The 27,142-nt window shown below is 38.7% G+C and overlaps 1 protein-coding gene across 2 annotated transcripts in view; it reads right to left on the reverse strand.

Annotated features, from left to right (window-relative positions):
* Positions 1-25,402, reverse strand: part of TBC1d7 (TBC1 domain family member 7) — a 47,785-nt gene extending 22,383 nt beyond the window's left edge. Inside the window, exons 1-2 of one of the 2 annotated variants that reach the window (XM_083117683.1) lie at positions 25,141-25,402; positions 4,249-4,433 (exon numbers count right to left, since the gene is read on the reverse strand). In XM_083117683.1, coding sequence (XP_082973809.1) covers positions 4,249-4,433; positions 25,141-25,330 — 375 coding nt within the window. In that variant the 5' untranslated portion in view covers positions 25,331-25,402. Of the gene's footprint in view, positions 1-4,248; positions 4,434-25,134 lie in introns of both variants that reach the window. The other variant, XM_083117681.1, reaches the window with a different exon arrangement.
* Between the last annotated feature and the right edge of the window lie 1,740 nt (positions 25,403-27,142).

Consider the following 27,142-nt stretch of genomic DNA (forward strand, 5'->3'; position numbering starts at 1 on the left):
TGCTGACCAATGCTCAGGGTAGGCGAATGCACGGTGTCAGCCCGTACCTGGGGAAAGAGAACTTCCCCTCCTCAATTCTTCCAAACTGGGGCTCGGGAGTCACCAATCCAAGGAGAAGTCGACCTCCACCTCGGCGGCTTTCCTGACCTCAGGAGTAACATGGAAGCCCATCTCGTCCCTAAACACTGCGGCCTTATCCCATTTTTTAAAGAAATTAACCCAGCCGTCTTCTAAATTCCCATCGTCCCTATTAAGTTTATTCCAATTTTTCGCGCATATATAGGCAGCTTCATATACGTTTCTGTCCAATTTATTGTTAACCTCCCTAATAACTTCCCTTTTAGCAATCTTGCTAATCCAGTTTTGGGTATGCCCTCCTTTACGTCTTTATCATGCTCTCCCCACCTAACTTGCATACTTCTCCCGGTTTGTCCCACATATTCCTTTCCGCATTCACACACTATCCTGTATACTCCCTTCCGCTCTTCAGGGTTATTGCGCTTATCCCCCCTCCCTTTCTTATAGGATGTAAAGTGCTTTTCAATACTCCGGGGCGCTCTTACCCCACATTTTATTCCGTAACCCCTCACGGACTTTTCAATTTTCTCTGAGACCCCCTTAAAATATGGGATCCCGACAAAATATGTGTTTTTTTCACCGTTTCCTATCTCAGTTTTTTTATCCTCTTTGTCATTTTGCGATTTTTCTTGCCTAACAATCCTTTTGGCTTTCCTAGCCACTTTTTCCAGGTCGCGGATAGTGTACCCATTCTTTACCCCCACCTTCCTTATCCATTCCCCTTCTTTCTCTTTCTCTTTCTCGTCATTGCACAGTCTTTCGGCGCGAATGAAAAAGTTAAGAAAAACATTTAATTTAGTCCTATTCGAATGTTGGGATCTCTTATGGAGGTACATCTCTCCAGCTAACGGTTTATGGAAGACCCCGGTTACGATCCGTTGTCCGGTTTTAGTAAGGCACAAGTCAAGAAAGTGGATCTTTCCGTTGGCCATATCTTCCCTAGTGAACCCAATCCTGGGGTCCTGCTTCCCCAATTGGTCGAAAATGCTGTCAAGTTTGATTTCATTCCCTATGATGAGGATGTCATCTACATATCTTCCATAATATTGTACCACCCCCCTCCCCCCTGCGTGCTCTATAGCGGCTTTTTCGACGTAGTGCATGAAGATGTTGGCCACAAGACCGCTAAAAGGGAAGTTATTAGGGAGGTTAACAATAAATTGGACAGAAACGTATATGAAGCTGCCTATATATGCGCGAAAAATTGGAATAAACTTAATAGGGACGATGGGAATTTAGAAGACGGCTGGGTTAATTTCTTTAAAAAATGGGATAAGGCCGCAGTGTTTAGGGACGAGATGGGCTTCCATGTTACTCCTGAGGTCAGGAAAGCCGCCGAGGTGGAGGTCGACTTCTCCTTGGATTGGTGACTCCCGAGCCCCAGTTTGGAAGAATTGAGGAGGGGAAGTTCTCTTTCCCCAGGTACGGGCTGACACCGTGCATTCGCCTACCCTGAGCATTGGTCAGCAGTTCGCCAACTTCAGCCTTGGATGTTCTTTTTTTTATTGTATTGCGCGGTTTTAGATGTGTAATTTATATTCTTTTTTAGAAAGTGTCCTTCAAGCAACTTTTTAACCTAAATCCTTAACCTTCACTTTCACGACGAGGCACCATGTCAGGTGTCTGAATAACATCGTTTCAACCTGAAGAAGGAGGTAGTGCAACCTCCGAAACGTAGTACGAAAAATCTCATACTCACACACGTAAGTTGCCGATTTTTAGTCTTTTAGCCTAAAGTTTGTATTTAATTGTGAGTAATTCGCACATTACCAGTATGTTATAACAAAACACGTAAAATTGTAATATACCTACGTGTATACATGCTGCCATGTGACTACTATGTATATATTCATTCTAGTTACAACTAGTTACAGGTATGTTTGGTACTCTTATTCAAATGCCATTAACATGAAGTTTGTTTATTGATAGGAAAAAAATTAATACATGTTTGAGCAAGTGTCACATGGCCATATGTAGACGTATATTATGACTATTATTAACCCTAGAACACAAAACTTTCGTAAATTTTTCGAATTTACACGGAAGATGTAGTTGTTCAGAGTAAACTGTGCTAGCTCACACATCCCCCATCTTATAACTTTCCTAGCTTCCTAAAACGAGGTTCACAGAGTCTATGCTGTTCATGTGCATCTGCATGGGAGGGTGTGTCATAATTTTTATGAGGGTTTTGTGACAATGTAAGTTTTTTTCGTGATTACATTTTACGAACTTACGTTTTTTGTATATTTTTGATTTAAATAACATTTTTATGTGTGTGCTGAAAGAAAGATAACAGAAAATTGTGGCAGATAAAGATGAGTTTGTTTCTTAAGTCCACTTTTTGCGCAGAAAAGCTAATCGGGTCTGGACCTACAGTTTAAAGTGGGATCCTAACCACTATGTGTCTCCATTCGGTATCGACCCTGGAACAGACCAAGATGAAGAACAACAAAATGCTATGATTAGAAAATGAGTAGAAGAATCATACTTAATATACATTTGAGCCCTGCAAAGGACCCTTCTCTACCTAGAAGCATAGCGTTTTCCAAATTCTAAATTTTAAAACTGCAATATTCAAGTTTGTACTTAACTAATTTATATTTGTAAAATTAGTTGTGGATTAGTATCACAAGATAGTATATACATTATTAAACCTTTAAATAGGAAAGAAACAAATTAAAAAGTTTCTTGTTTATTTTTAAAAAAATAAATAAAAATTTACTTTTTCTCCAAAACTCATAAGAAAATATATATTCTTAAAAAGAAATAATGGCCCTAAAACATGTATCAAAAAATATGTCCTTAAAATGATAAGAATATAAACCAAAGATAAAAATTATAAAAAGTTAATAATTAAGATTTATTTTAAATATAAAATTGAGTCATAAAATTTACGAAGGTTGTGTTTCCGTTTCTAACACAAGGTTTTGTATTGTAGGGTTAATCAACTTGTAGTTAAGTGGCAATATCTTTCTAAGAACTGCATATGTGAATATCAATGTCACAAATTTATCTATCAAAAGAGGTTATCATGCATTACAAACCCTAACTGAGCCACATTAGCATCCCATTTTCATATTTTTTACTGGTGTTGAGTAATGATTGTATACAGGGCTTTGACTGATTGATTTTTACATTATGGGCATTTAAGTACACAGACTATTTTGCTCATCACAAGTCCCTTAACAAAGACAAAATTGAGGACAGGCTTTTAACAAGAAAATAAAATAGGCCCATTAAAAACTTCCTAAGCACTCAACACACATAAGTACTAACACAACTCCACACATGATTATTCTAGATGTAGATCCAGTCACCAGAGCCTTGGTGGCCTGTATGAAGCAGTTACTGAGTGTACTGCGGGGAAGTGAGGTTGACTTTTGGGTGCCTCACCCCTTACACCTTGGGTGTATACACAGCATATAATTTTTTGAAAAAGAAATAATTAAAAGACCCATTTTTGAGAAAATGGCTATCCAAATTTTGATTACACCACCTTCACAAACTTCCCCCCGACATAGGAATGTAATATCTCACGTGATTGATTTATTGATTTGGTGTTTTAAGTCCACTTTATGCACAGTAAGGCTAATCGGGAGTGGACCTACAGTTTAAAGTGGGATCCGAACCACTATGTGCCTCCACCGGGTATCGAACCCGGGACTCAAGACCTTTCGAATGGCATCTGAATCACATTTATATGTGCCCTGATTACTGAAATATTGCAATTTAAAATTAACAAGATGGTGAAAAAAATTGGTCAAAATCGCACATTTTGTACCCCTGTCATTTCAGAATATGGCTCCTACCTTAGGTGGCCCTTTCAGTGTGCCAAATTTCAAATGAATCAAAATATGTGAGGTTGAGAAGTGCCTTTTCATTGGTTGATTTCACATGGAATGACCCAATAGCAATAACAAACATTGACATTTTCATTTACTGACATGTATTTTATGACTGTTCTCTGATCACTACATAAAAAATCAATAATGTCTACTTCCTTGTCTAATTTCCTTTACATTTCATGCATTATTTAAAAATTTGTACAACATGCAAAAACAATAAAATTAATGCCTCTAACTTTGGTGCTGCAGATAAAAATCTAGACTTAAAAAAATAGCAACAACAGCATAAAAAGGAAAAAGAAAATTAAACATTTAGTTATAATACCTGGCTATCCCAATCAAATTTCAATTTTCTAGTCTCCAATAACCACATGGCAACAAACAAGGGTGACTTTGGCTTATCTGCTGTTATTATCTTCATCACTTTTAAAGCCTTCAAAAGATCATTGAACTGCTCTTCACGCTGCTTCATAACAAACTTATGACTTTCTAAATGAACTGGAACAACACCTGAAATTTCAAAAGGTTACAGTTTAAATCAATTCATATGAGTGTAAGCCTGCTACAATGAATAAATTTATTTTGCCGTGAATGAATGAAGTTATGCTGAGTGTGTCAGAACTTAATACTGGGACAGATCTAATAACAACAACACAATATCTAACAGATCATGCAAACTAAATAATCTATTGTGCAGAATATTCATATTCATAATTTTAATGAATTTATTTGAGTACGTTTTACAGGCGAATTCTTAAGTTCCAAATATATAATTCTCATATCAGCATTGTACACATGCAATTACTATACAAATTAAATTCTATACATGTTTTTCAACTATTCATCATAGATTTCTTTCAATTAATCTCTTTAGTTAATTCATAATCTTGAACTACTTGTTAAGTTAGGTTTCTTGTCTCATAGAACATGTATTTTTCTGTTGGTTCATTTGAGATTTAAGGCATATATTTGGGTTGGTCAGAAAAGAATGAGACACCTTATAGTCTATGAGCCAGGACCTCAAATTTAGGTGATCGGTTCCACTTGAGGGGGGGGGGGTCTCATATGATTTTTAGCAAGGTAAGGATGCCTAGAGCTGGAAAATGTCATAACTACTTGCCTTCTGTCTTATATTATGGGATTATCAATAATAGCTGAAAAATAATGTTTTTTTTAATATTTTAATTATTAGTGCAATAATATTAATATAATCCTTATAATAATAATAAAACTTCATTGTATTTCTTATATACTGACATAAATTAAATGCATAACTATTACTTTCAATTTTCAGTGATAATAATTGTTAAATCTTACATAGGCATGTATAGGTGTGTTTCACCTACGTCACAAACTGTTGCATTGTGCAGGGTGGCTACAGACAAGCAGAAATGAAATTCCCTGACTTTTCCAGGACAAAATTTAAATTTTTCCCTGACAATTAGAAACCAAATTCATGTTTTTGCAAATGAAAATAAGAATGTCATACAGATCCAGATATATTAGGTACCTATATTAGCTTCCACGAAATTGACTTCATTTCTCTCTGATTTGCATTCAAACTGCAAAATAGTGAATTTAGAAAATTGGATTTTTTTCATATGAAGCCAGTCTTTGAATAAAATATTTGATGATTTTTAAAGTTATGGCTAAATGAGATTAGAGTGAAGCGATTGATGCAAAAAGGAATTTTGTAATTTCTCAATCTCTTTAGACTTTCTAGTTATTTTACGAGGGCTAGTCAAAAAAGAGTGAGAATGAATTTTTCTTTTATCACACAGTGGACATGCAGCGGTGAAACAAATTTGCACGAGAAGAACGTGTCTCGTGGAATCTGTAGATAAAATTGCAAGGGTGTATGTGCATGCATCTGGCAACACTGCACAAACAAAACACAAATGGTCAGAAGTTGCATACTGAAAATGGAGTCTGTTCATGAGGAGCAGTACGCGGATGCAGAAATCCACCACGGAAGCATACGAAATGTTGCAGCAGGCATGCGGCGAAGATGACCTTCCACAATCAACCGCATTTCGGTGGTTCAGCAGTTCAAGGAGGGCCGTGTCTCGACCACAAAGCAGGGTGGTCCAGGTGCTCCGGACACCGCAGTGAACAAGATCATGGTTAACACAGCTGCCGTCATTGTTCAGAAAGATCACCGAATAACAATAGATAAACTGGCGGACGTGTTACACGTTTTGCATGGTAGTGCATTCACCATGATCACTCGCACATGAGACGCATATGTGGAAGATGGGTGCCAAGATTGCTAACGCCTGAACAGAAGCAGGTGAGAGTGGAGGTGTGTCGAGAGCTTCAACATCTGGTAGCGGAGCATGGCGAGGCCTACCTGAATTCCATCAAAACATTGAATGTGTCCCACACCCTCCATACAGCCAGGATCTTGCTCCGTGTTACTTATTTTTTGTTCCCTCATCTGAAATCGGAGCTGCGGGGCAAGCGTTTCGACTCATCAAAGGCAGAGGAGGTTCTGAAGACAATGTCAAAAGATGGGTTCCAGCACGTCTTCCAGGACTGGCAGACACATTGGGCCAAGTGAATACAACTCGATGGGGACTACTTCGAAAAAGACCATATCAACTTGGAGCCTGCCTAATGTATTTCGTGAGTAAAAAAATTCATTCTCGTTCTTTTTTGACTAGCCCTCGTATGGTGATATTTCCACTGAGGTTTGGAACCATCTGCTTGCAAGAAGCATGAGTGCAGACTCATTTTCAATGTACAAACCTACTTCTCTTTCGTATGTAAAGCAAACAACTTATTAACTCTTGCACACAAGTGAAACAATTGAATCATACAGAACAAAGTGTCATATTTCCTTACATTATCAATGGGACATCTCCTTCAGTACAAACATTCACAGTATATCCAAGTGAGGTACAGTGAAACTGCCAACATGCAGTTAGTTTATACCATTATTACAGGCAAAAAGGGTATATATGTATTAGAAATTAAACGCATGCAATTTATGGAAGGGGAATCTACTGCATTGTAAAGGTGCCTGATTTAGCTAATCAAATATTAAAACAGAAACACGCTGTTGATAACAGCTTACGGAAGTTTATGTACGAGGGGCATCCAGGAAAAAAGTTCCAATGGCACCTGTACACGGCGTTAGTGGTCGGAGCACAACATGTATATTCAGGCAGGAAGAAGTGTCATGTGGCTGTAATCTGGTGCAGTAAAACACAGCAGTTTTAGGACAGTTCTATGTTAAAGATCTCATACAGTCTCCCACCGACTGCGAGGTATGTGTAGTAATCAGATTTTTGCATGCTCAGAATCCAGAATAGAGCCACCAGCAATATGTGCACAAAACTGACATTGTAGTAATTATGAAAATGCATGACTTGCATGGCTACAGAGCTCCTAACCAGATATAAAATAACATTTTACTGCATAGGCAAACATCCCATTAGGATGAGAAATGACGAACATCATATAAAGAGTGTTCCAATTTAATCATGTCACAATTAACGACATTTCAATAAAATGTTCTCAATTCTCTATTGTAATGTTTAAGCATGCAAAAATTTCTTGTATCAATTGATCATCACAGTTGAAACTATGATGTGCCACTATGGATTCCCCCACATAAGGAACTGAACAGGGGCGCCGACTTGTCAAAATTATTGGGGGGGCTCTGATCACTGAAATAAATTCATGAATGACCCACTCCCTCCCTTTTTTTAAGTTTTGGCATCGGTGTTCGGAATCTCGTAAAAGCCCATGAATTCCTCAAAAATATCAAAATTTCCATTCACAGTTCGAATGCAGAATGTCAATTGTTCACATTCCCGACTTTTAATATCTGCTACCACAGAGCGCAAAACAGATCTCCCTAATATATCAACGACCTCATTCTGAATGTCATGTGAGACCCATTTGTAGCCCGAACGTCCCTTCCACTCCCCTAGTTCATGCACATCCTCTTTTGAAACTCTTTAGTAAAAATGTTAACAATACTCATAATTATATACTTACATTAGTATATAGTAATAAGTCGTGTGTTTTGCTGTCTCTGGTCATACCCCCCACCCCCAAAGTTTATGGTTTAGCGGTCTCAGCCCCCAAGCATTGATGGTCTAACCCATTTCAAATGTCTATGTAAAGTTAAGTTCATGTGGCACAATTCAGAGTAAACTTTACAAGAGAAGCAGAGTAATACATTAGATCCTCTTAAGCAAATTATTTGGGGGGCTCTGCCCTCACTTTGTTAACATTGGGGGGGCTCGAGCCCCCCCAAGCCCCATGGAGTCAGCGCCTATGGAACTGACTGATAACCAAAGTGCTCCCACATTTCAAAATTATAAGCTTTGGTCAAGAATGATGCATCAATAAATGCAAACAATTCATCTAAAAATTTCTGATACTTTATCTTTTTTGTTTCTTGGATATATGATCTTTTTATTTGTTGATTGATTTAGTTTATTTTACTTCACGTTTTGTGCCTCTTGGCTAATTTGCGAAGATGGGGATGAGTGATGAAATTGATGAATGGACATTCACAAACAACCAAGCCCGAGCGGGATTCATACCTGGGACCCTTGGCATCGCAGCGCGATGTGCTAACAACTTGGCCACAGGGTCCGGCGATGTTCATTTCTAGCATGATTTGAGGAAAACAGCCTGAAAAAAAACACTATGACTTGTCTACATTCACTATTTTTAGTATTATAAGCTCTGATAAGCCCTTTTCTTTACAAGTTTTCCAAAAAATTTTGACAATCATAGAACCTCACAAGTACTAAAAGCAATAATTTACAACATTTTCTGAAAAAAATAATAAAACACGTGGGGAAAACTGGGCTTGGCCCACCCGGGCCAACCCTGATCTGAACCACTAATAAATATGAAAGCGAACTGATCCCAATTAGCTGGTTCAAGTACATAAACACAGGTGATCTAGAGTTGGCCTTTTCATTGCATTTTTATGCAATGTTACTGACATTTTACACAGTAATAACAACAAACGTGCACTTGGTGCAGGTGTAACAAATGCTGCATGGTGGGTATTTCCTTGCAGACGACAAACAACTTTGCTGCAAACATGGCAATGATGTGAATCCTGATGTCACATGAAACCCACCTATATATGATTGAACATAAAGAAACTTTTATTATTTACATTCGCCATCATCATCTTGTTCTTCCGAATAGGTGTCATCACTTTGATTAAACTAGGGAAGTCTGAGCATGTCAGTGCACTAGATGTTATTGAGACAAAATACACACATTTGGAGCTTGAAGTTCCTAACGAAGTTGGAAGCTAGTAGCTCTAACACAGTTTGAGCTATATATGTCTGGTAGAAGAAACGATTTTCCAATGCACTTACTTTCCATTTCCTGCAAATACTTATTATATCTCGAAAAATATTTTTACTCCATCAAATCCACTACCAGCTGGCTTTGCTTCATTGCGTTCTTTCAATCTCCACCCTGGACTAGGTGTGCGTGAATCATTCAGAAGACATTTCTTGAGACAGTTACTCCAAGGTAACTTGCCCTTCCTTGCACAGAATAGGTGACATCCAAAGTCATTCACATAATGTACCAAAGATTTTGGTGCATACAGCAGGGACGAGAACTACAACTTGTCCATTAGTTCTTCATTGAGATCCCATTCATCTCCGTGGCTGCAAAAATATTTCCTGTGTATGTCTGCAAATGCATATGGAGACCTATTATATCTCGACAAACATTTTCACTAAGAATTGAAGCTATTTTCCTAATGTCAAGGACCCACATGGGTATTTTAATACTATATTTCATAAACAATTTAGCCATGATTCTTTCACGGAATCTCATCTGTGTCATCTGAACCTCTCATTACCACTTTATAACACTCATTAGCGGTGGGTGCAGTATACACTAACAAATTACCATCTACTTCTTTATGTGCACTGTTGAGGTCAGGTACTTCAGGACTCCCTTCCGATGTGATTTAGCATCATTTATCTCCACAGTTTGCTAACGGTGTTTTATTCAAAGATTTTATGAAATGGTCTGGTTTCCTACATTCTTAACAACAAATACAATGAGAGTTGTTGTATTCATTATGTGACTTAGGAATTTCATTAACTTTCTGACAATCTGGAAAGATGAGATGCTCTGTGGCTTCCAAGTTCTTCCCCTCTGATTGTCCTTTCCCTGTTCTTTATAGTCATCTTATTATAAGTATCAAACACAACATCAATTCTTGGTCTCCTAATTCCTTCCCACAAACCCAGGGGCAAAGCAGATATAACCACGTCACCAAAGTTTGGCTCCTCTTCTTTTACTCTCTGAATAAGAGGCATATCATCAATCGCCATGGCTGAATTTCAAGGTATTTCCTCAGGAGGGATAACATTTTTCTGCAAGCATGTTGCTAAAGTAGCTTTATTTGTCTTTCATAATACTTCTGGCGTTGCTAAAGCCCATGATAAAGGTTCTAAGAGAAGGTCCATTTGAAGATTCCAATTCTGTGCTGTCATGATAATTCGACCAAATAGTGCTTTGTCTGATAATTGACCTGCCATTGCGGTCCACTGCCTTCATCTTGGATATATTAGACACAGGTTATTGTTCATTTTCACTGGGCCATGAAACTTCTTAATGGGTGGATTATTCACAAGCAGTGCTCGAAAAATCTTCTTCAGAGCTAGGTGCTAGCTCTGAAATTCAGGTGCCAGGAGACCACCTACTGGCAATTGTGCATACTGTAAGAAGTTGAGCATTACCATATTCAAAAAACATCGCTAAATCATGTGAGAAAGCAGAATATTAGAGGTTGGGGGAAAAGGAGTAAGTAATAGTTACTGATTCTATGAAATGTTCACAACATTGATAAAGAAAATCATTTGCTAACTCACGCTGTACTGCAATTTGAACTTAAACCTTCAAAATTTCGTACATGCAAATTTAAAAAAAACGACAATATTACAGCAAAAGATCACAGTCGTCAGGCTGAAATTTTTAGTCGCCAGGGTGACCTGGCTTTTTCGAGCCCTGTTCACAAGTCTCTCAATTTTAAAGTATGCTGCTCAAAACAATTGGGGAATCTAGAGAGGAACAGAAAGAACTAGACGAAAATCATGTACGACCAATGGATGTTTATGCAACTGAAAGTTCATCAGATAGCAGATACAGTAGAGTATGGATTAGTAGTAGAGGTAACAGTACTAACATCTAACATGTAACCCTACAGTTGCTTGACTCATCTTTGCATGATGTCTGTCACTACAGAGCAATGTGTGTAGCAATAGAATAGCTCAGAAACAGACATGCTCACAGAAGTAATTTGCCTCTATCATGGTTTGTAATATCCTCGAATGGCCAATACCACTGCACATCTGTGTGGCATGGGCTCGATGAGAGCTTGGGGGATTCGTCACCACTCCTCACTTAGGGCAATCTTCGGCTCTCTGGGAGAGTTGAGGGAGTTGATGGCCTATCTGCAATGTGTCTGCCAAGCGCATCCCAGACATTCTCAATAGGATTTAAGTCCAGTGAGCATGCTGTCCATGATTACCTCATCTTCTGGCATGTTGTGCACTAACAGAACTCTGTGAGGATGAACATTATCCTTGATGAAAGGAAACAATCACCAATTGCATCTGCGCATGACACGACAAGAGGTCTGAGGATGTCATCCCTCTATCGAAGGAATGTCAAACTGCCATTTTGGGTGACCTGAAGGTGAGTACGTCCCACAATTTTGATTCCAACCACCTCCATTTTGGAATGTTACCTGCACAAAAGTAGAGTTATTGTGTGTTCCACTTCCTCTCCAGATTAGTGCACGTCTATTGTCAGGCTGAAGACTGAACCATGACTTATCGGACTCAACTCTATTCAGTGAGACCCCAATTGCGATGTTACTCAGCCAAGATTCTATGGGCTGAAAGCCTTACAGTGTTGTGTGGTTAATGGAACAGACACCATGGGGCTACTTGCGTAGGCGACTGAAGACAGTTTGAGATGGCACTGTGTCCTGTTGCTGTGAGAAAGGAATCTTGTAGTTCCGTTGTATTCTGCCATCAGGTTGTTAACAATAGATACCGGTCATCTTGCTATTGTTGCTCGAAGATGGCTTTGACCTTGCCTCGTAACTTATTTCCCGTCATTTGGAGCTGAATCTACAGGTGGGAAATGACTCTTTGAGACTCAATGGGCTGCAGCTATCTCTCGCTATGGCTCTCTACGATATTGATTCTGGTAAATTTCCAATGTTAAGCCATTGTACCACTTGCCAACATTCCTCCATGAATTCTTACACTGTCTTCCGACTGCTACTGTCATTCTCACAGCTGCCCACTTCATTTCTCAACTCAGGTATATCGGCATTAATGATGGGAAAATAGACAATGGAATCCTGTAATGGTGTGAAATCTCATCCAACTTATTAATTAAATGATTAAAATATTGATATATTTTAATGGGTGTAATTAACATAATAATAATTTTATCATATATATTATTAATTTATGTAAGAATTACTGTAATTGTTATTTCTAATAGTAAAAGTCACAATATTAAAATATATTAAAAACTTTCCACTTACATCAAGGTATCTGGGGATTGGAGTGATAACACACAGAAGGCAAAGAGTCATGACATGCTATCACATATTTTCCATCTCCAGGCATCCTAACCTTACCAAAAAAATCATATTAGAAGCCATCCCCCCCGAGTGGTACCGATAACTTGCCTGGCTCAAGGCCTATTATTTGGACGAGAAGTTCCCACATCAGTAACTTGAGATTATTAGGCCATCACCTGTCTCAATACACTGATGCCATTTGTCTGGAACCTTCATAAGTGCCCAACGGAACCAGTCTTTGAGGTTATATGACACGAGGAGTGAGCAGCCTCCTGTAAGGACTCAACATTGGTGAATTTGTGTCTACATGCTCAAATAATATGTAATCAGGGGGTGCAAGGTCCAGTGAGTGTGGAGGATGTTTGAGAATGGTACACCAGAATTTCTATAGTCTTGCCTACTGTCGGATTATAAATTATAGATATTCGAGTTTGGACTCTCAATTAAAAATTAACTAGTAGACCTACATAAATATGAGTTACATCAAAATTTAGCTCATTCAATTATGTGTTAATCTATGCTAACCAAAAAATTTTCTGAGTATGGCTTCTATTTTGTATCGTCATGGGAACAAAAAAGCACCGCTTTTTTAAAATTTTGCAAACAATCGCTCTCTTTGAAATTCTATAAATATAAAAACGGGTTGTCCGATCATGATGACATTTTTGTACAGAGCAGGTAGAAAGGTTTTAAACACAATTCTTAATTTTCAGATTTTTAAAATTGGTCAAAAACAGTTCTTATCAATTTTGCAAAACAACTTTTTCTTAGTATTGGGTAGTCCTACAAATACAACGTTTGCCTTGTTTTGAAGCTCTTTCTGTTTTTAAAATCCATTATCAATGACAATTCACATTGCGAAACTGATTTTATACACATTGTTATTCAACGGAGTAAAGATATACGGGGAATGTGGCATCATTGCACACAGTGATGTCAGTTGAACCATGGAGACTGCGGGATGTCACTGCAAGTCAGTGCTTGTGGTGTTCAACTCTCCTTCCACAAAAAACAAGGTTGCCCACCCTTGACCATGATAGTCATGATCAGGGATAGACAAAACTAAAAATAATTCATGTTCCCTTTTTATCAGGAGACAGCATTTTTTTTCCAAATATGGACTAAGAAAGCCATGAATCCAACTAAGATAAGCTACAATGCAATCTTAAAACATTTAATTTATTAATAAATACAAGATTGGATTAAAAATAATTAATTCACACACCAACAGAAGGCACAACTGGTAACATGAATAACTATAATAACAGCCTTCATGGCTGACTCTACCATATCACTGCAGATTTTAAAATTCAGCTAGCAAGTGTGCAATAATTTATAATGGCAAGTTTATTATTCAGATTTAATGATACAGGTGATACAGAAAACACGCAAACATTAAAAAACATTTAAGGTGAGTGCACCAGTAAATGACCATTCCCAAATACTACAAAGCAAAATAAGGCTTGGAAGAAACTGAGCCAATAAGAAATAGCCTTTCATTCATCTACAATCGATATTACCTTATGTAGGTTGTGATTGGTTTGCTCAAGCCACAAGGTAGGGAGTTCAAGAGCACATTTGTTTGAGTTCAGCAGACGAGACAAAGAACCTGATATTGCTAATAAGGTAAGGATTACTACATTGTAATCATGTGTACAAGAAACATTCAAGATGTGTGAGATTTGAGCTTATGTGATGGTTACATTTTCAAATCAGAATAATAGACTATTCAAAAATCACATATTCTCTGTTGTGCATTTAATTGCAAGAAAGCAGTGGTGGAGGTCATGCACTAGATACCAATTTGACATCATCTCTAGTAAATGACCACTGCAGTCAGAAAAGAAAGGAAGATCCAGATGAAAGTGTTAATGCCTTACAATCATCTGCAACGCTGACATGTGACCAACTACCTCTTTGATCTTTGGAAAAACATTAAAGAGAAAGCTTCTGGAAATGAGCCTTGTGATTTTCATTTTGATGAGGAAGTAAATACTGATATATGTCCTGCTCATTGCTACATGAAGGAAGTGGACTTCAAAGAAGTCAAACTGAAATTTCAACTCTGATATGTACATCAATACCTCAGTCTCCAAAAAATACATCTAATGCAGGCCAGTTCTTGGTAAACTGACAGTAAAAGGAAAGAATCGTCTCCTGTGGTTGAGTGTCAACAACCAAAAACTCCAGAGGAAGAGTGGGCTACTCACTTGCATTGGCCTAAAGTAAACGACAATAACATGAACAGCCAACAAAAGAAGATCTGAAAGATTACCATTTGCAATAACATCAAAGAAATGGAAATAAAATCATGAACTTAAATAACGAGGGAGAAAACAGCAACAAGTGAAAGTGGACGTTAAAAAGAAATTATCCATGTGAAGAAGATAGTGAGACCAATACAGATCAGATGTCCTTGGCATCAGAATCTGAAGGAGATATACATGAGTTGTCATTATCTGTTGTGCAAAACAAGAGTGAAGCAGTGAAAATTGCATTATGCACAATGTTGGTGATTACGTTATAGTGTGTTATGATGGTGAATATTTTCCACGAATAGTGATTCGTAATAGATTTGAGGATGAATCTGAAATAAAAGTGAAGCTGACAAATGGTCTAACAAAGCTGATCAAATTTGGTACAGCCATTGAGACATCAAGGGGTGTATTCAAGCTACACAAATATCCTGTCTGAAAGGTTTTATGGTGTTTACTATATAACACCTGAAATGCTAAAAAAAAAAAAAAGTAACTTTTTCAAATTTCTTTGTCCAGGAAACATTATTATTATTATTACTAAAAATGTTTGTGGTCATTCACTGATTTGATTGATTGATTAAGTTGGTGTTTTAAGTCTACTTTGTGCACAGTAAGCACGTTTGCACACACACCGATAACATCGGCTGTGAACCCTACCTCGGTATCGTTTGCATCAAGAAACCACAGGGTTAAATGGGACAGGTAAATTTCCTGGAAGGAGCTTCTGATGGTGGGTATGCATCCGAAGCTCCCCTTGACACCTGAAGAGTCGGACTCAGTCCCCCTTCGCCTCGGGCACTGAAAAAAGAGGACACGGACCCACGCCATAAATTTAGCTCAAAGTTGTTTTGAAGCAGGGCAGCGGTGCCAACCCTAGCATAATAATGCTAAACCTAGCCGTCTGTGATTGCATAATGGGAAAATCTAACAATTTGCAAATTTCTATTTCATTCCTTTTCTTTGTACATACCAATAATTCTCTGCTCTACTTTTATATAATGTGATTTTTTCTACTGAGCATTTTCTAGATTAGCATGTCGAATTCTGATAATGTAATCAACCACAAATTTACTTGTATGTGTGTGACATGTATATTTGTAGCTGTAACTTGCAAATGTGATTAGCGGAGACCTATAATTGGGCAGCTAAATACCTGTCGGTCCCCCAAACTTAAATATATAAATAAAACTTGCTCCTCTGGGAGGGATAAATTAGCTTCAAAGAACGATATTTTGAGTATTAAAAATAAAATGACATATAGATCTTATTTCCAGTCTAGCTACATGCTGTACCAACCATACCCTTTCCTCTTCATCTTTAATTCATTCTCCCGTTTACATCGCGTCGCGAGGAACATTTCATGGCAAGAATCGGCAGAAAGTTGTGGGGCACAAATAAAAGAAATGTTCCACTTTGCAGTCGACTAATGAATCATCTCAAACTTTGTCCAGCTTCAATGTTGAACTCATCTTGAAAAATTGATGCATAACTTAAAACTACAAGGCAGGGCCGCTGTTAGGTGTGTGTGACGTGTGCCACTGCACAGGGCCTCGTGCTTCGAGATATTCAATATTATTGACTATTTTATTCACATTCATTTCTCGTGAAAAACTGATCAAATTAGAATAGATAAAATAAAAGAGAGGAAGTTACATTAGGAATAGAGATTTATTTACAGTCATTCTATAGAAAAGCCAACCTCCCGAAAGAAAAAAGCTGTTTAATCTGTGAAATTATGCAAAATGTTGATGAATTGTGCTAGGATCTAAATAATAATAAAATGAATTATTATTATTGATAATTAGTAACAGTAATTTATTATCATGATTATTTTTAGGATGAATGTAGTTTTTAAGTTATGCATACTACACTGCTCGCCATTAAAATTGCAACCCCCAGCAGGAAATGAGATAGAAACACGAAACTTGGCAAATATGTAGTTCATAATAAGATAAGAAAATGATTACAGTTAGAGCTCGGTGGTGTGACATGTGACACGTAGAACATGGTTGCATAACCCCAAGGAGCTAGTAGTGTGTACAGCCTCCACGGGCAGCAATAACTGCTGCAACAGGGCGAGGCATGGACAGAATGAGTCTATCGATGTCTGCTTGCAGTATGGCGTCCCAAGCGGCTTCCACACGGTCCCAGAGGTCTTCAACATTACGTGCCGGAAACCTGAGTTAGGCCAGCCGGCGACCCACCATGGACCAGACATGTTCAATTGGCGACATATCCGGCGAACGTGCTGGCCAAGGAAGCAGGGGCACGTGGTTAGCTTCCATAAATGCGAGGACATTCCTTGCAACATGGGGGCGCGCGTTATCCTGTTGAAAAGTGGCATTATGCAGTGCATGGATTAATGGGACAGCAACAGGGGTGAGAACCTGTGTGAATGCGTACGAACACCAATGGCGATGGCACCCCATACCATGATACCTAATGAAGGCCCTGTGTGATGATGCATGATGCAGGCGTCATGAAGCCTAGTGCCACGGTGCGGCCACACGCGTGTACGTCCATCATGATGTCGTATACAGAAGTGGGATTCATCCGAGAACACTACAGCATTCCACTCCGCCATCCATGCACGACGGCCTTGGCACCATCACAGACGCAAACGCCTATGCTCTAGCGTCAGAGGAATCCGCAACAGTGGGCGCCGGGAAAAATTTCCCCGGTTCGCCAAACGACGAAGCACGGTTCTCGTGGGGACAATGGACGTTGTAAAACATCCCGTAATTTATGCGCAATGCTCGTTGACGTGGCCGTTCTGTCTGTAAGGGCCATGCGTATCAGACGTCTGTCCTCTCGTTCCGTCATCCGACGCGGACATTGTGAACCTCTACGTCGCTCTACAGCGATACATGGATCACTGTGGATGCATTCCGTCCTACACGGGCACCGATCTCATGGTAGGATAATCCGCATTCACGGTATGCAACAATTCGGCCGCGATCGAACTGGGAAACCTGCTGGAATCGCTGCCGTATTCGACGACGTGGCATTGCTGACCGATTTTAACACACTACACTCACGACCTAATAAATCAAACCTTTTGCAATGAAATTTCGCAGATTTTCAATTGTCATACCTTGTAATTTCAATTTCTGGTAAGTCAAGTATTAAAACCTTATGCTACTATATTTTCTGAGGGTTTATTTAACCCAAATTTAAAGAAGAGAAAGAAAAGACTTCATTATTGTAAGTATGGAATGTAGTTTAACCTTACTTTGCAATGTCATAAATTAGGTGGCATACATTACCTCATATTGACCAAAAGGAGTTGAATATAAAAGTTGAGATTTTTACTGTGAGTTAGGTTCATGAAAGGCTTCCTATGTGCCAAATTTCAGAATTTTTAAAGGGGACCCATCTGAGATATTTAACCCCGAAAACTGTCAAAATTCAATGAATGGCCATGTTTGATCCCATGCTGTAAAAATGGGGTGCATTCCTAAGCACTGATATTTTATTCACAGACACCCTGCAGGTAGGTCTACACATGAAAAAAAATCAAGCCTTAGACTAAACCCCTTCATTAAAAAAATCGGGCTTAAAAATGAAATTTTTTAACTATTGTTACCTCATTTTGCAGCATAATTTTCGTACTTACGATGCAATTTCAAGCAAAACACACCTGAATATCATAGGAAGTATACTTCATTAGCTACAAAATGAATTTTGTTTCAGGTCTGTAGCTTTAATGGTTTTTGAGATATTAAGGTTTCTGTATACTGCTACATGAGCAAAAAAAGCCATGCGCCATGTTGGAAAAATGGCTGCCCCAGGAGAACTAAAGACAATAATTTTTTTGAACATTGGTTTTGATATCTAGAAACATGTACAAACGTATGTACTAAAAATGAATTTTTTCTAAAATGGTCATGCAACCACCATTGGATGGTTTGGCATGGAATGACCCAGTATTCAATGAAACCCAACAGTGCTTTAGTATTATATGAACTACCTCCAATTAGTATGCTATATTTACCTAACCTAGCCTTCATATCTAATTAGTATGCCATAGGAACCTAACTTAACTAATTAGGTATGAAGGTTAGGTTAGGTTCAGTTAGCTTCATATGGCATACTAATTACAGTTGGAAGTGGTCGGGAAAAAAACTGCTTTCTTGGGGAAAAAAAATGAGATTTTTTTCCACGGTAATGAAAATACATTACTTTACTTGGTTGCATTTACCGTTTCACAGCTTTAATTTATCTCTCTACTGTAAAAAAATGCACATATCTAAATTTCAAATACAACTTTCGATACCTATGGAATTCATAGCTAGACAAAACAGTTTGCAAATATTACTGCTTTTTTGAATGGATAGTTTTTCCCAAATGTTATCTTCAAATTTCAGTGGGTTTTTAGGGATGTTTCCGGGCTGATGATACAAACTTTCAGGGATGATGGAGAAGGGCACATGTATCAATTTGAGATAAGGAACCCTGGTCTGGAAACGACTTAGTCGAAAGTTATAAGTTAAAATCGGTGTATGAAGATGTAATACTTTTATTACCTGCACAAGTTTCATGAGCTGCCACATTCACAACAGTTGTTCAAAGTGGCACCCTCCAGCTTCGCTGCAGGCATGACATTGTTGCACAAAGTTCCGGCGTACCCATTGGAAGAACCTCCGGGTTGTTCGAACAATCATGAGGGGTGCGGACAGGAAACTCAACAACTGCACTGCATATGTGTAGAACATTTTATGTGCAGAAAAATGTTTCAGAAGGTAGGGTACTATTTTGTATCCGCCGAACGGATTTCTTCATTTTTACAGAAGAAACTACTTACCGAAATGAGTTTCTGTAGCATTTTGAAGGTTCGTGGAGGTGTTTTATTTCATCGTTGAATCTTTTTGATCGAGAATTCATGTATTTTTGAACAGAAATACCTCTCCGACGCCAAATCGCCAGTGCTCCCGGAACGACTGACCGGACCCCTCTCAGATTTTCTTCATATTTGGCATACTCACTAAATGAGACCTCCTAATCATGAATCTGAAGTTAAAAGTCACGGGAAACGTCTAGAAATTGCAAAATAAGCTAAAATAAGGTGTTAGTTTTCGGAATGGGAACAGTCGATTTTCGCAAACTTTTTTGTTTCACAAGCAAATATATATATTCCTGATACTACCACGACAACCAAATTTTAACTATGTTTGCCTAACCTAACCACACGTCAATGGTTTGCAATTATTTTGCAATTCCTAGACGTTTCCTACAAATTTTAACTTCAGATTCGTCATTAGCAGGCCTCAATTAGTAAGTATGTCAAATATGAAGAAAATCGGAGAGGGTTCCGGTTATCTTCAGTCATACCGTGCTTCCATTTGCTTTCTCTAAAAGAACTGGATGTTGCATACGTTTAATGAAGTAATCTCCTGTCACTGTTTCCAACCACGCCGTTGTTTTACAAGAAAAAAACGTCCCTTTTTTTTTTAACTATGTATGCCTAACCGAACCAAACCTAACCCTAAATGGTTTGGGGGGCCTATGCGGGAATGATGTTTGGGGCTATTCGTGAATGGCATGTGGGGTATTTTCCGGTTATAACCCCAAATTTTAACTATGTTTGCCTAACCTAACCAGTAACTGTTCCGATTGTTTTATGATTTCTCCTAGCACAAATTTTGGAAATCATTGTCAGACGAAACTTAAACCTTCCTTAAAGTAATGAGCACTGTTTGGACTCGAAAAAAAAGGTACTAATCTGATATTCCCCGGACAGATTTCTTCATTTTTACAGAAGAAACTACTTACGGTAATAAGTTCCTGTAGCATTGTCTAACATCTGAAAGGTGTTTTGTGTGATGTGGGAAGGTTTCATAGCAGAAATTCAACCATTGACACATAGCCCCACGAACCATTTCTGGTAAGGTTAGGTTAGGTTAGGTAGGGTCACATATAGGTTACAATAGTTAAAAATTGGTTTCGAAAAAAATATGCATAGCCCACACACCATTCTCGCATAGCCCCATGAACCATTGACACATAGCCCCACAAACCACTTGCGGAAACATACGTTCTTCAGTTACAAAAACACTTTTTTAAAAATAAAATGCAATTACTTTGATCACAAAAACGTGAATACACGTTAAAGAATGTTCCGCGAAGCAGATAGGTATGTACAAATGTCCACAAATGCGCGACCATATGGTGTTACGGAAGCGAAAAAACGAAGAACAATATTATCTGCGGTACTATTATAGTATAAGGGAAACACCTATCAATCATATTTTTTACATTGCTAACTTACTATTTAGAATGCGGAACATTTCCTAAGGTCAAATAATGCATTTCTAACTACGTTAATGTCTATTTCTTACATTTACTTACAGTTACTTGTTATTTCGATTCTGTAACACATTATGGCGGGCGATAGCGTACTGGTTCAGGGCACGTTGTGCGAGTGTTTTGTCGATTTATGCAGTGTTGCAACCTCGTTCACCAGAACTTTCATGCCCGGATTTGAAATTATGCCAATACGGTGCGCGTTCCTGGTGTGGCAGCCGGGATCTCTTTGGGTAAGTACCTTTTTCTTTTTTACACTTTCTGTTCACGATAGCCCCACTAACCATTCACTGGCACGAGGTATGCCTACGAGGTTAGGTTAGGTTAAATTAGTACCCATTTCACCCCTAAATATGTGCTTCATCATCGAAAAAATTCCTCTACGTTCAATTACGCATATCCGGACAACATCGGTTTTTCTCAATTTACCCCTCCAGGAAATTTTTCCTCTCTTTGGGATTTACGTTGCTGAATTCCTTATAAAGTAAGCTCTCCAACGATATATGACACATATTCCTTAGGAAAAGGACGTAAACTAGAGCCTTACCGACGTTAGCCCAAAAAACCATTTTCCGTAAGGTTAGGTTAGGTTAGGCAAGCACAGTTAAAAAAAATAAAAATAAAATTTAAAAACACTCGACACGTCATGTTCTAGTGAAAACAAGGCGAGGCTGAAACACTGACTGTGGGGTTGCGTCATCTTAACACACGGAAAATTCTACTCTCGTGCAGAAAGCAAATGGCGGCTGCAGAAACAGCATGTCGGACAGAGATTTTAGCAGAAAATGACATGTTTTCGCATTAAAATGGATCAAAACTAGATTCACGAACGTCCACAACGCTACAGAAAATGATGGTAACACTTTACCGGTGACGAATTTCTTCAAATTTACAGGAGAAAGTACTTACGCAAATCATTTTCTGTAGCGTTGTTGATGTTCGGGAATGTAGTTTTGATCCATTTTAATGCGAAAGCATGTGGTTTTCTACGAAAATCTATTTCCGACATGCTATTGCTGCTGCCGCCATTTGCTTTCTGCACGAGAGCACAATACGCTCCCGTATTGTCCGTATATGCTAAATTGAACAAAAGGAGTGCTAATGGAACCTAACCTAACAGGCCTAACCTAACCTAGTAGGCATACCTCGTACCTATGATGGTTTGTGGGGCTATCGTGAACTTTTGGGCTAATGTCAATGGTATTTGGGGCTGCCCATGGAAGGTTTGTGGGAAATAAGGAACAACAGTAAGTACTCGTTATTGAAGGAAATAGACATTATTTTCGTTAGAAATTCATTATTTCACCTAAAGAAATGTTCCGCAATGCAGAATAGTACATTAGCAATGTAAAAAATTGCGAAATAAATCATTGATAGGTGTCTCCGGTATAGTAAAGGGTAACACTTTACAATACCGGAGACGGATTTATTCAAATTTACAGGAGAAAGTACTTACGCAAATCATTTTCTGTAGCGTTGTTGATGTTCGGGAATGTACAGTCGGGACGCGCTAGCAAGCGGGGATGTGACAGCAGATAGGTGGCGTTCGGCTATAGAACACACAAGGAAGATTATTTCCGAAGCATGGGAAAAGGAGGATTTTGTAATTTCACTTGGGCATGAAGACAACAGTGACAGTAGTAGCTCAGATGAAAATGTTCCTTTACCAACCAACAATGAAGATGATCTTGGGATAGCGCCACTGCAATGGTAGCCGGTAAATAAAAACAAATGATTCTTTAACTACTACTTCTCTTCTTTCATTCATTTTTTATGTTTTTACATACAGGTAGCTCAAAGCATTAATAACACATGTACCAAATGTATCATTAATGTTAAGGAAATCGAGCAATTGCCAAGCGTTTCGTTGTAATTTATTGAACTCTGTATTTCCAGAGCCTGTATTCTCATATAGCTCCCGAATTATCTCACTTCACACACCCACATGTGCCTCCCCGATGGCACAGTGGTAGGGTAAGTGTTGTCGCCTTGTAATCAAGTAGTCCTGGGTTTGATACCCTGTCGAGGCACATAGTGGTTCGGATCCCACTTCCAACTGTAGGCCCATTCCAGATTAGCCATAGTGTGCATAAAGTGGACTTTAAAACACCAACTCAATCAATCAATTCACACACATTTGATTTGTTCTTGATAAATTCTTCTCCGTAATACAGTAACTCAGTTGTGTAAAATTCTGTTTTAGAGGTGAATTTTTGTAGATTCCTCAAAATATAATTTAAAAACGTGTTAACGAAACGAAGTTGTGCGTAATTTGTTTATATGTAATTTGCCTAATTTTCAAGAAATACATTTCATTTGTACATTCTGAAGCTTCAACAATCGTGGCGTGATAAAGAAGGCAAACAGAGGCGGAATGAAATCAAAGGAGAATGATTTGCCACAGTGTTGTTCATTACACAGGATGCATTTTCTTTTGTTGGTAATTGTGATACGATACAACATAAGTAAAAAGATGCCGGTAGCTGATGCTTGCAATGTACCATAATAAAAACACAACAAAGGAAACTTCAGATTCAAACTTCTAGATTCGTTAAATTATCATTCCAGATTAGCCATAGTGTGCATAAAGTGGACTTTAAAACACCAACTCAATCAATCAATTCACACACATTTGATTTGTTCTTGATAAATTCTTCTCCGTAATACAGTAACTCAGTTGTGTAAAATTCTGTTTTAGAGGTGAATTTTTGTAGATTCCTCAAAATATAATTTAAAAACGTGTTAACGAAACGAAGTTGTGCGTAATTTGTTTATATGTAATTTGCCTAATTTTCAAGAAATACATTTCATTTGTACATTCTGAAGCTTCAACAATCGTGGCGTGATAAAGAAGGCAAACAGAGGCGGAATGAAATCAAAGGAGAATGATTTGCCACAGTGTTGTTCATTACACAGGATGCATTTTCTTTTGTTGGTAATTGTGATACGATACAACATAAGTAAAAAGATGCCGGTAGCTGATGCTTGCAATGTACCATAATAAAAACACAACAAAGGAAACTTCAGATTCAAACTTCTAGATTCGTTAAATTATCATTTTACAACGGAAATAACATATATTAGCATACTGATACATACATGCTTAATTTCGTGTGACGCTTTTTTCCCGAGCTTGCCAACAGCTGACTAGCCTGTCCATGTGTTTGTGCGAACGTGGCAACGTAGAAACCCCCCAGCCACATGGCAGCCAACGAGGAGACAGAATTTGGTCACGTTCTACCGTTCTGATTGCACGCCGCTTCTTATTGCGTCCGTACAATAGTTTTGATCCATTTTAATGCGAATGCATGTGGTTTTCTACGAAAATCTATTTCCGACGTGCTATTGCTGTTGCCGCCATTTGCTTTCTGCCAGAGAGCACAATACGCGCTATTGCTGCTGCTACAACATGATGTGTCGAGGATGCGTCGTGAAGTTGTTGCCGGGTGTGGAAGATGCCATGGAATTTGTAATTCCGATGTTGTCCGTATATGCTAAATTGAACGAAACTAGTGCTAATGGAACCTAACAGGCCTAACCTAACCTAGTAGGCATACCTCGTCCCCGTGGTGATTCGTGGGGCTATCGTATGTAAGAAATAGACATTCACCTAAAGAAATGTTCTGCAACGCAGAATAGTATATTATCAATGTAAAAAATTGCGAAATAAATCATTGATAGGTGTCTCCGGTATAGTAAAGTATCCGTAAGTACTTTCTCCTGTAAATTTGAAGAAATCCGTTTCCCTTATACTATGTTACTCAAAATAACACCTAAAAGAATGTTTCGCAATGCATAATAGGTAAGTACCAATGTAAAAAGTGACGAAATGAACGAGTGAGATGTGTTCGGGGCTTAGGAAATAGGTAATAAAAAATATGCGCATGTAACATCATTAGTTCGGAATTAAACAATCGGAACTTGGGCCGTGTTAACACAATCGGGTAGACCTTGTACTTATTTCAGTGTGGAAGGTACATTCCGACACATTAATTTTTCAAAGTAACAAACACTAATGTATTATAGGAGCACTGGAAATACCTACACATACCCAGCAGCACTTTCCAAACAAGACTTCTATACATTCCTGGCACAGTAAACCTCAAACAAAACTGCATTAATTTTACTCGGTCAAGAGGTTTATCTTTTAGCAGGATTTCCAAAGATTTCTTTTCTTCCACACTACGAAAGCCAACTTTTTCATAATATGAAGATCGAAAATTTCGTTCGTCTGCTGACATCTTCTCCTGTGAGTTTTGCACAAAAAACCAAGGAACAGAAATGTGTGGTGCACACAGATTAAAAGCCGGTCTCCTTCCTGGCAGAATTTTCTTTTCAGTCTACTAGTCCAGCGTTGCCAGGTCAGATTTTTAAAAATTGGGAGATCGTGCCCTGAAAAATCAGAAGAGATGCTTAAAAAATCAGAAGAACTAATAATGGCGGATTTTCAACGTTCTGGGGGGGATGTGGAGTGGGAAAAGCTTTCCACTATCATTATTGAACATTAATTATTAATTTCAGATGTCAAAAGATAAATATTACTGTTATGTTAATACAAATTTTATTATGAAGTTGCACTTCAAGGGTTACGATAACCCCATCCCCTTAATCCACATAAGGTACAGGAACAGTTTCTCCCAACCAGTGGCGACAATCGGGGGGTGGAGGGCAAAACTGAGGAGGTGCAAGGATTGCCCCCCTAATCGCCGGTACTGCACCTACACATTTCAAAAAGCAGTGGCATTACTGGGAAAAAACCGACCTCGATTTTCTGTTCATCTCACAAATTCACAAATATTCTAAAATAAATGGTTGTGACTGTGCGTGGATATACAGGGTGTCTCGTACGTTCGTTTACAACGCTTGGGAGGTGATTGTACGAGTGAAAATAACGGGGAAAGTTCATGTAACGAAATTCCGGAAACGGCTTTGTTGCCGAGTTATTGACGTTTGAAAACATGGGAAAATGATTTTCCGAAGTGAATAATGGCAAAACAGGTGGAGAGAAGTCGTCGGTGTTGGGCGGTCCACTAAGAAATTGGGTACGCTCTTGTCAAAAAATCACGCGGCAATGTTGTTCAATGTCGGCGCAAGGGATTCCCCAAAGGACGCGAACGAAGATGTTGACGGGAGTGGGGTGCGTGTGCGTTCTGCGTGAGCTGGTATCGACGAAAATTGGCATGTGTTTAATGGCACCAAAAAACAAAGAAAATTTCCTGAGCGAAGGGCACCATGACGTAAAAACGAAAAAAAAAAAAATGAACTGTCATAGGTTGCATACCCTGAAGGGCAGATAGGTGTCCGTGTGATCTGACGTTAAGTACCACATTTCCCGCTAGGGGCGCCAACAGTGTAGGTTTCCTCATGAAGGAGCGCACGTGTCTGTACCATTCGTGCTTCAGGTGCTGTGCCAGCAGCAGGTTGTTAAACATTCACGGTTGAATGGAAAGACGTGAGGTTCTTGGACAGTAGTGTTGGGCAAACATTTGGACCTAGCAGTATTACGTGTTAATTCTTAGCCACAGCCCATCGTGTTCTGTGAAGTGTACTAGTGTTAACGGCCATAAACACTTGTAGCCCGGTGTAAAGCCCGCATCACACGGAACTGGATATCAAGTAGGTATGCCCTATTTGGCGCTGGACTGGCTACCAATTTGCTAGTTTTCGCCTCACACGATACTTATCAGCGTACTTGTCGATAGACTTTTGTTCCCATAAGAGGGAAGTTGTAATGGCGGCCGCGTGAGATGTAAACAATGTATCACTTCACATTTTTAAAAGCCGATAACTATTCAACCGAGAGGACTAACGTTTCGTATAAAACGTTATTAGGTAAAAACAATGGCGCTGCTTAAATACATACTTTACAACGTTTACTGTACACGTATGGAAGAATATTTTAGTTGTTTCAATTGTAAACACCGTGCACTCAGCATAGATGGCAACGCACCTGTCATGCTGTATACGTTATACATTGCTGGAGTTACACTAGGAAACCACAGACAAAAGCGCTCCTTTGCACACTCACAGATTATCTTCACATGGCGAACTTT

Source organism: Lepisma saccharinum, chromosome 2 (genome assembly GCF_977018435.1).
Source record: "Lepisma saccharinum chromosome 2, izLepSacc3.1, whole genome shotgun sequence".
NCBI classification, from domain to species: Eukaryota; Metazoa; Arthropoda; class Insecta; order Zygentoma; family Lepismatidae; genus Lepisma; species Lepisma saccharinum.